The sequence below is a fragment of the Trichechus manatus genome, unplaced genomic scaffold (genome assembly GCF_000243295.1).
Source record: "Trichechus manatus latirostris isolate Lorelei unplaced genomic scaffold, TriManLat1.0 scaffold00183, whole genome shotgun sequence".
Taxonomy (NCBI): domain Eukaryota; kingdom Metazoa; phylum Chordata; class Mammalia; order Sirenia; family Trichechidae; genus Trichechus; species Trichechus manatus.
The window spans coordinates 555,394-567,720 of NW_004444119.1; the positions used below are offsets into that span (position 1 = coordinate 555,394).

General features: G+C 39.4%; 1 protein-coding gene across 1 annotated transcript in view; it reads right to left on the reverse strand.

Moving 5' to 3' along the window:
* ZNF236 (zinc finger protein 236) overlaps positions 1-12,017 on the reverse strand; it is an 82,903-nt gene extending 70,886 nt beyond the window's left edge. The window contains exons 1-3 of the mRNA XM_023741569.1: positions 10,958-12,017; positions 9,634-9,798; positions 126-304 (exon numbers count right to left, since the gene is read on the reverse strand). Of these exons, the coding sequence (XP_023597337.1) occupies positions 126-304; positions 9,634-9,798; positions 10,958-11,137 (524 nt within the window). The 5' untranslated portion in view covers positions 11,138-12,017. The remainder of the gene's footprint in view (positions 1-125; positions 305-9,633; positions 9,799-10,957) is intronic.
* Between the last annotated feature and the right edge of the window lie 310 nt (positions 12,018-12,327).

Here is a 12,327-nt window from a genome sequence, read left to right on the forward strand (position 1 = left end):
CTGTGGCTCCACATTCTGTGTTCTTGTTTTGAAAGCAGCAAATATTTTTAATTGACTGTAGCAAAGCATGCCCACTTCTAATTTGCTGTATGGATTTTTTACCAAGCCCAAGTGATGGCGCATACCTAATTTTGTAATGTGTCTTCATGTGCTCCTTGAGCTGGGCAGACGTCTCAAACTCTTTCTTGCAGGCCTTGCAGGTGTGTGCCCGGCGTCCGGCCAGCTCCTGCCGGTGCTCCTCCATGTGGATGGCCAGCTGGCTCTGCAGAGTGAACTCATCCCCACACTCAGAACAGATGAGGTTCTGGGAGAGAAAGCAAATGCTCCAGGTCATCACTTCTCAGAAGAACTGGTACTGTACAGGAAATGGTCAAGGTGCAAACTATGTACTCCTCGGGAGCAAACCTCACTCCACCTCCCAAAAATCTCATTATGTCCCAACCTGAACATATAAACATCACATTTCTTTTATTGAAAGAAAAAGGAACACTGGGAAGACAGTAGGAGGACAATATAATTTTTGAGCAAAGTGAAGTCGGCTCCAATCAGCTGTTGGGTAATTTGCATTTTGTCCATCTGCTCAGTGAAAACTTTAGAGAAGCAGAATGACTTCAACACTGCCGAAGGATCAGGAAAGAATTTAAACTAAAATTACAGTTTAATAAGCTACCTTAAAGCAAAGTGACAACTGATTAAGTTTTTGGATGGAAATACCTTATCATTATTTTAATTTGGTTTAAAGGCAGAGAAGATTACAGAAGAGTATGTGGGAGGTAAGATCAGATTCTAGAGCTCCTCTGCCCACACGTGGTTGCTGCATGTGGAACATGGCTGATCTGAACTGAGATACGGTAAACCAAAAAGAAACCAATCCCATTGCCATCAAGTTGATTCCGACTCATAGTGACCCTATAGCAGAGAGTAGAGCTGCCCCATAAGGTTTCCAAGGACCCCCTGGTGGATTCGAACTGCCGACCTTTTGTGAAGCAGCCGTAGTTCTTAACCACTACACCACCAGGGTTTCTGAGATGTGCTATAAGTGTCAAATACACACAAGATTTCAAAGACTTAGTACAAAAAAAAAGAATATAAAAGATACTGGGATACTTTATAAAATATCCCAATATTTTTTATATTTGAATTTATAATATCCTGGATATATTAAATATATTAATAAAATTCATTTCACCTGCTGCAAAAAAGAATGTAAAATATCTCAATATTTTTTATATATGAATTGATAACATCTTAGATATAGTATATTAGATGTATCAGTAAAATTTATTTCACCTGCTGGTTTTGACTTTTAAAAATGTGACTTATAAGAAATTTTAATTAGTCACATTACATTTCTATTAGCTAGTGTTGCTCTAGACGCTCTAGGGTTGGGTCCAGGTTCTAGCTATTGAACTTGGGCATGGTAACCACTCTGAGCCTATAAAATGAGGGTAATGATAACACCTACCCTCACAGGGTTGTTACAACATTAAGACGATGCACACAGGATGCCTAATAGTGCATGGGACAGAGTGAGTACTTGGCAATTACTTCAATCAGTACCAGCTGTTGACTCAGTTTTAATTTTGATTAGTTCACTCATTCGGAGATCCATAACATAATTATTTACTTAAATGAACCTCAAAACAAACTTTCCAAACATGAAAAAAAAAAAAACATAAAACCTGCCAATAACATAAACTGATATTTCCAAATAAAAATACATAGCTATTTCTTACAATCAGCTTTCTTCTAATAACTAGTCTTTTAAATGTATGTGAACATAACATCTTACAATATGAGGTTCTCAGTTGATATGCTCAGAGGATCCCCTGCAGGAAAAGATGGAGATGAACAGAATATTCTGAGTCATCCTAAAATGATTTCAACTGAAATAATTTTAAACTAGTATTATTGTATAATAATTTAGGGAAACAGACTACTAGATTGTTAGTAAACTGCTGATAATTAAGAAAATTCTAAGGAACTTCCAGACAGAAGAAAAGATCTGATAACTTGCTACATCTCTTTAAAAAAAATGACTTTGACACTCCTAAATGTTGTATGTCAAAGAGACAACATTTACTTTTCACTAACAGCAATAATATCACCAAGTTACCTGTCTTGGAATTAACAAATAAAACCTAGATTTTCTATCCTCCTGTTTCTCACCCCTACTAGCAACCACTCCTTTTATTGATCTGGTTCAGATCCATCCTCTTCTTACTTATTTTTTTTACCAAATGATCAGATTAGTGTATTTCAGGAATATTTACATGGATATAACACATACATTTGTCAGAATTTCCTGAGTGAAAACTCTAGATTATGTAAAACTTGCTCAGAAATGGTAAAAACAGAATCAAGTCCACCTGAGCTAAAGCCCCGACACACCACACACCATGGAAGGTTTTATCACATCACTCTGCCATACAAGGGCAGCCTTAGGGGCTGGGGTGCCCCGCGCAGTGCTGACACTCCTTGTGATGGACAGTCAACAGGCCATCAGTACAACAGACCTAAGACTTCCGTGCATTTCCACACTCAGAGTTGATACCAAGTCCTCTAGGATAGAAGGGGTCACTCTCCTAGAAACAGAGGCCACTCTGGGGTAATTTCAGTGACTAGTAAGTGGCAGACAGAAATCACCAAGGGAAATGGCCTTTTAATCAACTTCCATCTTGTTAAAGATGTAATAGTCTATAACAAAGTCAAAGAATGGAGTATAAAATGTGATAAGCACTAAGTGCCTTAGATTACTCTCCCTAAGAGCACTTTCTCTTTCCATTACCACCCCCCTCAGTGCCAGTAGAATGGTCTTTCCAACAGAAGACTTTCTCTGATCACCCCTGGTCACACTTGACACTCTCATGGATCTAGTGCTTTCCTATTTCTCGGTATTGTCCCATGTTCCAATGCCAAACACTATCTTTTCTCCAGTCCCCAGGCCTTTTCAAGAGCCATTCCTTCTTTCCTAAACTAGTCTGCCTCTTCTGGCCTCAAATCGATGCTCCATGCACATGACCTAGAATCCACCTCGCAGCGCACCGCTCGGCCTCAGCCCTGAGGGAGCCTGGTCTGTATCACTGTGCATCTGCAGGCCTGTGAGACGGCAGCTTCAGCAAGTTAAGTGTGTGGGCATGTGTGTGCAAGTGTATGTGTGTGCATGTGTTTGTGTGCATGTACTTCCGTGTGAGCATATATCTACGTGTGCAAGTGTGTGTGTCCATGTGTGCACGTGTGCATGTGCGTGTACGTGTGTTGTTCCTCCAAATACCCTGCAACACTCCTTAAAGGTGGTGATTTACTCAACAAATTACATGAACTTTCAATAATTACCTCAATTTTAAGGAAATATTCCTAAGTGATTTTAAAACTACAGTAATTTTTCTAATTTATTCCTCTTGTTTCATATTCATCTTGACAGCAGTGATCATTATGGATTTTTATGGCTATTTTTAAATCAGTTTTATTGAGGTATATTTTACATACAACTCTTTACCGCTACAATCCATTGTGTGAGGATTTCAGAGTTTAACCGCTAGAAGGCAATCTTCTATTTCTAAGGTTTTGGGGGTACTACATGAGAGCCTCAATATTTTCTCTACCCAACACAACGTAAGGTGCCCCACCTACTTTTATCTCAGCTCATCCTCAAGCTCACCTTGGGAGTTACGGCAGCTCCGTGGACTGCAAAGCGTTTGCGCTTCCTACCAAACCAAGTTGCTTTCTAGGCTTAGCTTGCTGCTCAGCCTGCTAGAACTGCAGGGGTGGAGGGCTCAGAGGTGTCTGGCAAAGCAGAGTGAGTACTGCCAAAACTTTTTTCTGTTCTTTAGACCACCCTTTTCCCAGGTTTGACTAAGGCGAATAGGCAAAGGCTCCAGGCTTGTCCAGCACCCTGTCCAGGATGTATGGGGGAGAAGGAAATCCAGGGGATCCACTGCCACCTGTCCTCAAGTGCTGCAGCTCCTCAGCTGTCCGCCTTCTTTCTACCTCTCAGTTTTCCCAGATCTGGTGCTGTGTTGTGTCCAGGGTTGTTTAGTTGTAACACGGAGACCTGGGAGGACTGGGGCTACTCCATCTTGGCAGAACCTTACAGGTTATTTTTGAATGTGACTAAAGGTTAGGAATTATTCCAGAAGTTACTAGCAATACATTATAGTCAAATCAATTAACTGAGAAATAAAAGCATACAAAATAAACAAAGGCAGCCAAAAGTACATTCTTTGAATGTATGTGGAAAAGAAAATTATTCTCCAATATCCATTCTTCCCTTCTTAAACAGAAGCAGTCTTCTTAGCAGAGGATGTGGCTACTTGATTAAATACAGCGTTCCCTAACCTTCCTGAATGCTAGATACCACGCACAGTGACTACGCTCCACCCAGCGAGCCATGAGCAGAACTGATAGTCAACTTCCAGATCATGCCTTTGAGGAGGAGGGGTGCACCCTTCTCCCTCCCCCTTCTTGCCCTTTTTGTGGCTAAAACAGAGAATGCATCATAAACCATGTGGCAGAAGCAACACTCAGGAGACAGAAGAGCAATTAGAGTGGGTCCCTGGACAAGCTCAGGGCTGCCCTTCTGGCTCTGTCCTAGGGAACTCCAGGCTGCTAGATGGGAGACTACAAGCTCTGAACCTACATACTAACTAAAACAACCATGTAAAAACTGAAACAGAGCACCTGTGTGTACAGACTGACAATGCACATTTCACATTTGGTTCTGGAATAAGCACAACAAAGCCTCTCCCCTCTGTTCATGTAGGTCAGGTTACTGAATCGAGCTCCAGTGTCCAAAATCCTGCTCCATGGTAACACTTGGTCCTAAGGCAAGACGACAAAGCGTTCCCACATCTGCCACTGTTACTGTTGCTGGGTGCTGTCGAGTCGATTCTGACTCATAGTAACCCCATGTGACAGAGTAGAACTGCCCATAGGGTTTCCAAGGCTGTAATCTTTATGGGAGCAGATCACCAGGTCTTTTCTCCCCCTGAGAGGCTGGTGGGTTCAAACTGCCGACCTTTCGGTTAGCAGCTGAGCGCTTAACCACTGTGCCACCGGGGCTCCTGTCCCTTCCATTAACTACTTCAAACCAGGACTTCAAAGTTAGGCAAACACCACTTTTCTGGCTATTCCACTCCTTTCTTCTCTGTTATCATTTATTGATCAGAGAGAGCACCAATTATGTACGAAGAGAAGAAACTGGAAGAAAGGTTAGTTAGCAGTAAGAGAAATTTGAAGTCAACAGATTTCAGGAAACCCACATTTCACAAAGGCCTTTTGGGGAAAAAAATGAGTCAGGAACTACAGAATGTTTACATTCTTGCAAGCACAACTGCAAGAGAGAAGAAAATAGCTGGAGCTTTATCAATGGAAGCACAGGTTGAAATGAGAGGAGGCCGCGCACGCTCCAAGCTCGCTGCCTTCACATTGATGGGCCCTACTTCAAGAGATCACATTATAACAAGACGAAGAACAACAAAAAGAATGATGTCAGAAATGATGCAGACAATAATTAGAGGTGGAAAGACCCGTTAGCTCCACTCTGGGGAACAATCTGGACAGGAATTTGAACCAAGTTTATGGAAAAGAAAAGACAATGAAGAGAAGAATGGAAAATAACGCATAAACGCTCCAGAGCTTCTGGAAATGATAAGTGACTGCTGTTTCTCTTTCCGGTTATGGAGGAAGTCAAAGTGAGTTTTAAAAAGTCATATAGTTCTACTCGTTGGTATTATTACTGGAAGAAACATCAGAATGGAAAACAGTAAAAGCTCACTGCTTTGGAGTCCTATGTAGACAGATTTGGGGTTAGACAGCCCCAGCTGACCTCTACTGTCACCCTGAGGGAAGGGCCCCCAGAATGCCTAGAGGAAGCAGAGCTGGAATCAGCACCCTGCCCCCATCCATCTTCTCCTATAGAGGACCAACACCTCCCCCGCCCCCAGTGTCCCTTCTTCCCCTATCCAGCCCAGGCCACATGATCTATCATTTCAACAACTCCCTTCCGTGATTCCCAAGCCCCAGTCTCTAAGCCAGCTGCCATCTCTGCTCCCACCAAGGCTGGTGAGTGAGCTGTAAAGGAAACCACACGCTCCCACCCCAACCCAACAGTGTACACCCCACCTCAGCGCCACCAGACAATCCATGCGTGAGACGCTGGTCAGGCCCGCGCCTGTGGTCCAGTCTCAAGCCACCCATTTTCCATGAAAACAGAGCACTGTTCCCCTCTCAGAGAGGAAAAGGAGGCCAGGTGGCCATAGTCCCAAGCCATGAGTCTGGGGCAGGTGGGGGTGTTGGGGCAAGAAATGCAAACAAATTCTGAATGTCTTTCAGTAGGTCTGTGAGAAAGGCGTGGGCTGACCAGGTCTGAAGCTATTTTAGAGGGAGTTCTAGCCTGAGCAAATGCATGAATGTGCTGACGCAGTTGGGAGCTAGGGCTCTCCCACGGAAGAAGGAACACAGAAATGGGTACCGGGGAAGGCAAGAAAGAGCCCTGTGAGGATGCACTGGAATTGGAGGTGTGAACCTGTGAGTTCTAAAGTAAGTGAATTTACTGCACTGTAAATGTATCTGCACTAGAAGACATCGTGGGATTTTTTTAGATAATACTTTAAAAATTGGGAAGCATTTCTAAGTGAGTCACAAAAACCAAATTGATAAATAAATACTTTGAAAATTTGAGTGTCTAACAATTTAAGAATTTCTGCCAGAAAAGAAAAAATCAGAAACTGAGAAACAGTTCTGTCACACAGGACAGAAAAAACTAACTTCCTAAGTATGTAAATAGATGAAACAAATCTATAACAATAAATCCAACCCACCCACCCATCCCCTAAAAAAGAAGATAAAAATCAACAGGGGGGGAAATAATTAATGTCCAATAGACACAAAAAAATGCTAATAATTAAAGAAATGCAAATTAAAACAATAACATACCATTTTTAAACTACCACATTGGAAAAAACAAGTCTTTTAAGATATAGTATTTTAAAATGGTATGAAGAAAAGGTCATTTTCATACACTACTGTCAAGAGTATAAACTGGCAAAACTTCTTTGGAGAACTATTTGACAACATCTATCAAAACTCTAAATTCACATATTCTTTGGCCCAGCAGTTTCATTTCTAGGAATTTATCTGAATTTATATTAGCCCAGGGTTTCTCAATGTCAACACTACTGACATTTTGGGCTGGATCACTCTTTCTTGTGGAGGCTGTTCTGTCATTGCAAGATGTTAACAGTGTCCCCACCCAGGTACCAGGAGCACCCTCCTCCTCCACTGAAAGCCACAAGCAAAAATGTCTCCAAACAGAAAAAAAAAAAAACATTGCCATCAAGTCGATTTCAACTCATAGCAACCCTATAAGCCAGAGTAGAACCGCCCTATAGGGTTTCCAAGAAGCAGCTGGTAGATTCAACCTGCTGACCTTTTAGGTTAGCAGCTGAGTTCTATGTACCTTTCTGTGTGGTTTGACTGTTTACTGTGTACTTGCATTAACCTACTGCTGTCAAGTCAATTCCGACTCATAGTACAGGGGTTACTTATTCCAAAACAGTTTAATAGGCCATGATTTAATACCAACATTTTCTGGTTTTTTAAATAAAATTGGCCATTTCTGATTACTAATGTTGTTGAGCGAGACAGGCATTCATGCGCTTCACGGAAGGTATAAAGCAGCACACGCTTTCTACAAAGCAGTGTGACATTCTATCGAGAACTTGGAAAAAAGTCATTCTAGTGCAGTAATTGATCCTAAAGAAATAATCAAAGGTGCATACAAAGAATTATATACAAAGTTGTATTACTTATAATACAGAAAAAGTATAAACTTAAATGTTAAACAATAAAGGAGATGATCAAATATCATTATGCTATGTCCAGATGCTAAAGACTTTAATAAAGTATTTCAAACACTGATATGGGAAAAGATTACACTATAGTAGGAAAAAAGGGAAAGGAAACATTTACAATATCTTAAGGGGAAAAGGCAGATTACACGCCATCTCTGCAGGAGCATAGTCCTATTTTTGTTTTTAAAATAACTGTTGTTTTTTCTTTAAAAAAAAATAACATTGTTATTGTGTTTTTGGTGAAGGTTTACACGGAAGTTTAGGTTCCCATTCAACAATTTCTACACAAGTTGTTCAGTGATATTGGTTACATTCTTCACAATGCATGAACATTCTCATTATTTCCTTCTGGTTGTTCTGTTTCCATTAATCTAGTCTCCCTGCCCCCTTACATTCTCATTTTTGTCTTAAAGCAATTGTTGATGTTTGGTCTCATATAGCTGATTTTTCTGAAGGAGCACAGTAGTGATGGGTGATATTCGTTATTTTGTTAGCCAATCTGTTATTCAGCTACAAAGTAACCTCAAGTGTTAGTTTCGGTTCAAGGTTTAAAGAGTATCTCAGGGCAATAGTCTTGGGAGTCTTCCAGACTCAATCAGTCCAGTAAGTCTGTTTTTTTTTGGTTGGTGTTTGTTTCTCACATTTTCTAAAATAAGTATGCATTACTTATGTAATAAGATTAAAAAGATAAAAATAAAAATTATCTTCTAATAAAAATGAAAGGCATATCTAAAGAGGATTCAAAACTATAAAGTATGAACTCAGTTTTTAAGATACAAACTTTATATATGCAGTTTAAATACTATATTGTTTTCTATCTTAGGAAGAAAATATACCTGATAGCTATCAGTAATTATCTCTGGATGGTAGAATTGCAGGTGATTTTTATTTTCTCCTTTTTACTTTTTGTATTTTCCTACAATAATAATTGGGGATAGGGGAGCAGGAGTATATTTTTTAAACAATCAAAACCAAAGACTAGTTGCCATCGAGTTGACTCCGACTCATGGTGACCCCATGTGTGTCAGAGTAGAACTGCACTCCATAGAGTTTTCAATGGCTGATTTTTTTGAAAGTAGATCACCAGGCCTTTCTTCTGAGGATCCTCTGCATGGGCTCAAACCACCAAATATTTGGTTAGTAGCTGAGCACTTAATTGTTTACACCACCCAGGGACTCCTTTTAAGTAACAGCGATTTATAATCTACATTAGGACCCCCAACAACAAGAGGCCTCTTCTTTTATTTAACAGCTATGTTACCCTTCTTCCTTAAAGCTGTCTCAAGGCTCTACATGACTGGGAACCATATGAGACTATTCACATTAGTATACAGGCTATTTTGGACCATCTATGAATTTCTTCCCTTCTCCGGCTACCCACGTGTCAGGGGATCCAGGAGCCATGTGAGAAGATTCTACAACCTTCAAAGGCTGAAGGATTACTTTTGGCTTCTGCAGAATCCCATAGAAGTTAATTTCTGTTAAGAAAAAAAAAAAAAAAAAGTGGGGGAGAGGGTGGACTCTGCCAGCCAGCATAGGTGCATTGTGATCCTTCAAATACACTACACATTAAGGTCTCTCTGCTCTAAGGTATTGTTATAGCCAGAAAACAAAATTCTTCATCAGTAAACTAGAGATTGGCCAAGGCAAATTTAATGATAATTAATTCCTTGAAACCTATATGAAAAACTTTTTAAACTAGTCATAGCTAAAATCCTCCTGATTTAGGGTGAGATGCATATGAAAAATCAGTTAACAAAGTATATGCCAAAATTATTACCTCTTCCTTCTCATGCAGCATAATATGGGCTTTGAGGCTAGCCACTCTGGAGAATTTCTTGTTACAGACAGGACAGGTAGGGTCTTCCCCGTTGTGGGTGCATTTATGAAGTGTCAGGTTGAATTCAACATTAAATGTTTGGGGGCACTGGTCACATCGATGTGGCTATTGGGAGAGAAAAGTAAAGAAGCCACTGAACAGATGCTTTCTTTTATAATGTTATTAAAACATTAACAAGTACCATAACATACAATCTTTCTGAGGAACCTCTGAAGTCTCTTCTAAGTCTGAAATCAATAAACCCTTCCGAAAGGACAACACCTACAGGTAGAAAATATCTCTAATGAAAAATGCTGCATACAAGTGTATCAGGTTGTAGTCTTTATGGAAATACATGTGAAGAACTTCAACCCATTAGCTTCTGTTTCTGACCAAAACCAAGTAATCGTACATCAAATTTTTACCAGAATTTTAACAAAGTTGCATATCTCAGTCTAAAATTTTCCAAAATGGACAGTATCCCACCACCTACTTGTAGAAACCTAAAGTAATCCCTGGTATTTCTCTCTGAGGTAGTATCAACACCCTAATGAGGAATATGTCGGTATTTACAGATTTTCAACATGGGAGGATAATACCAGTGAGCAGTGAAATCAGTATTATATTGTTACAGTTATAACATTACAACTGAGGCTGAAAATGAGGCCTGAACTGGTTACATCCTGTTCTCCAGGGAGGAGAGCCATGAATTTTCTGGTCTCAAACAGTTCCCTGGCTTAAATTCTCCTACCTAAAAAAGTCAGTGGTCACTATTTTGAGGGTAGTTGTAACTGCCACTTTCCATCTATCAAATAAATCATTCCATTAAGATGCTAAAATTCTTGGCACACCCCACAAGGGATTCTATTTAAGATAGTGTTGCTCCCCTAATGAAGTATAATCTAAACCATCCAGAATATCCTTTTAAAATGCAAGACCATTAAAAGTAAAACTTCCTGGGGGAGAAAAACACTACAAGGTAATATCAATTCTGTGCTGAGTCATGTAAGAAAAAAAGTCATCTTTTTAAAATATACCTTTGTCCATTCATAAATAACTTCAATACACAGACACACTATGCAAGCTCTCCTATTCTCTCATTATCTAATGATAGCTGGGAACATAACTATAACTAAAAATAGTCAAAATATTTATTGGTTTATAGGATATATTCTACAAGTAAGGAATCCAAATTATAAGAAAAAATTCAATTTGATATGTGAGTTTTCACAATATGTCCAGTTCCAATGCTCACATTTCCAATGTCCCCCTTGAAAATACATACCTTGTCATTCCGCTCGTGATCCCTCATGTGGCGTTGAAACTGGGACTCTTTTGGGAAAGACAGCAGACAGATTTCACATTTATGGAAGTTTGGAACTTGGTAGGCATAATTAGTGTTCTCCGCATTCAATGTTAAAACTCCATCTATAAAATTGCGTAAGTATAGACAATAAGTACCCATTGTTATTCTCGTCACATAAAAATAACTAAATTGTTTGGTTATTGTTTAAAAACTAAATTATATCAGAGATTTATGAGAGATTTTAGGTGAAATTAAGGCTATCTTAAATTGGTAAAAATGGACTCGTTTCTAAATTAGAAATGAGAACTGTCGAGATAGATGACTGAGACTCCAGCAAAAAGAATTCTAAGTGTTTGTCAGAAGGATTGTTAGAAACCTGAAACTAAGCTCCCGAGACTCGGTCCACACACACAAAAGCCTAAGGATGCTTCTTAAGCCTTCCGTACCTACTTAAAACTATTTCAAAATCACTACAAATCACTGAGACATTTCACCTCTAAGTCATTTAGAGAGTTCACCAATAATGCACAATGTTTCTTAACTCAAGAAACAAACCTCTAGTAGAAAAATAAAGGCATTTAAATGCAAATTCACTAATTCAATCTGTCTCTGAAAACTGCTGCAAAGCAGATTAAGTCAAAAAGAAAAAAACTTGTTTTCTCATGTAGTTAGAGTTTAGGAAGACAAGAGATCGCAATGTGTTTCTATAAGCCCATCCAGGTAAGCTGCTATAAACTTAAAATAATTTTAAGTAGGTATAAATATGAAAAATAATGTATTGCAGAATAATAAATCACTAAAATTATCAAGAATGTCATAAAAGATGCCATACATCTCCACGACTCTTTAAGTAAATGTACTCCAAGTCTTATAATCTGAGCATAAATGTATTACACACATTAACTATAAAGACTAGAAATATATCACATATAACTCTTTGTATCAAATTTGATCCAAAAAATACTGAACTTTAGAGATTTGGGAGCAGGGTGGGCTTAATGTAAAGTCCCAAGGAGCTCAAGGCCTTCTACTTCTCAAGCTTGCAAGTGGCAGACAAAGGCAGTCACAATGTTCTATAGATCTTTAAGCCCGTTTTGAGAAAACAAGGAGCTCTGATGGTGCAGTAGTTAAGCACTCAGCTGCTAACTGAAAGGTCGGTGGTTTGAACCTACCAGCTGCTCCACAAGAGGAAGACTTGGCAATCTGCTCCCATAAAAACTGCAACCTTGGAAACCCTATGAGGCAGATCTACTCTGTCCTATAGGGTTGTAATGAGTCAGAATCAACTGACAGCAACAGGTTTTCAGGTTGAGAAAACAGCCTGCAGTTCCGATTTCCCAACAGTCTTC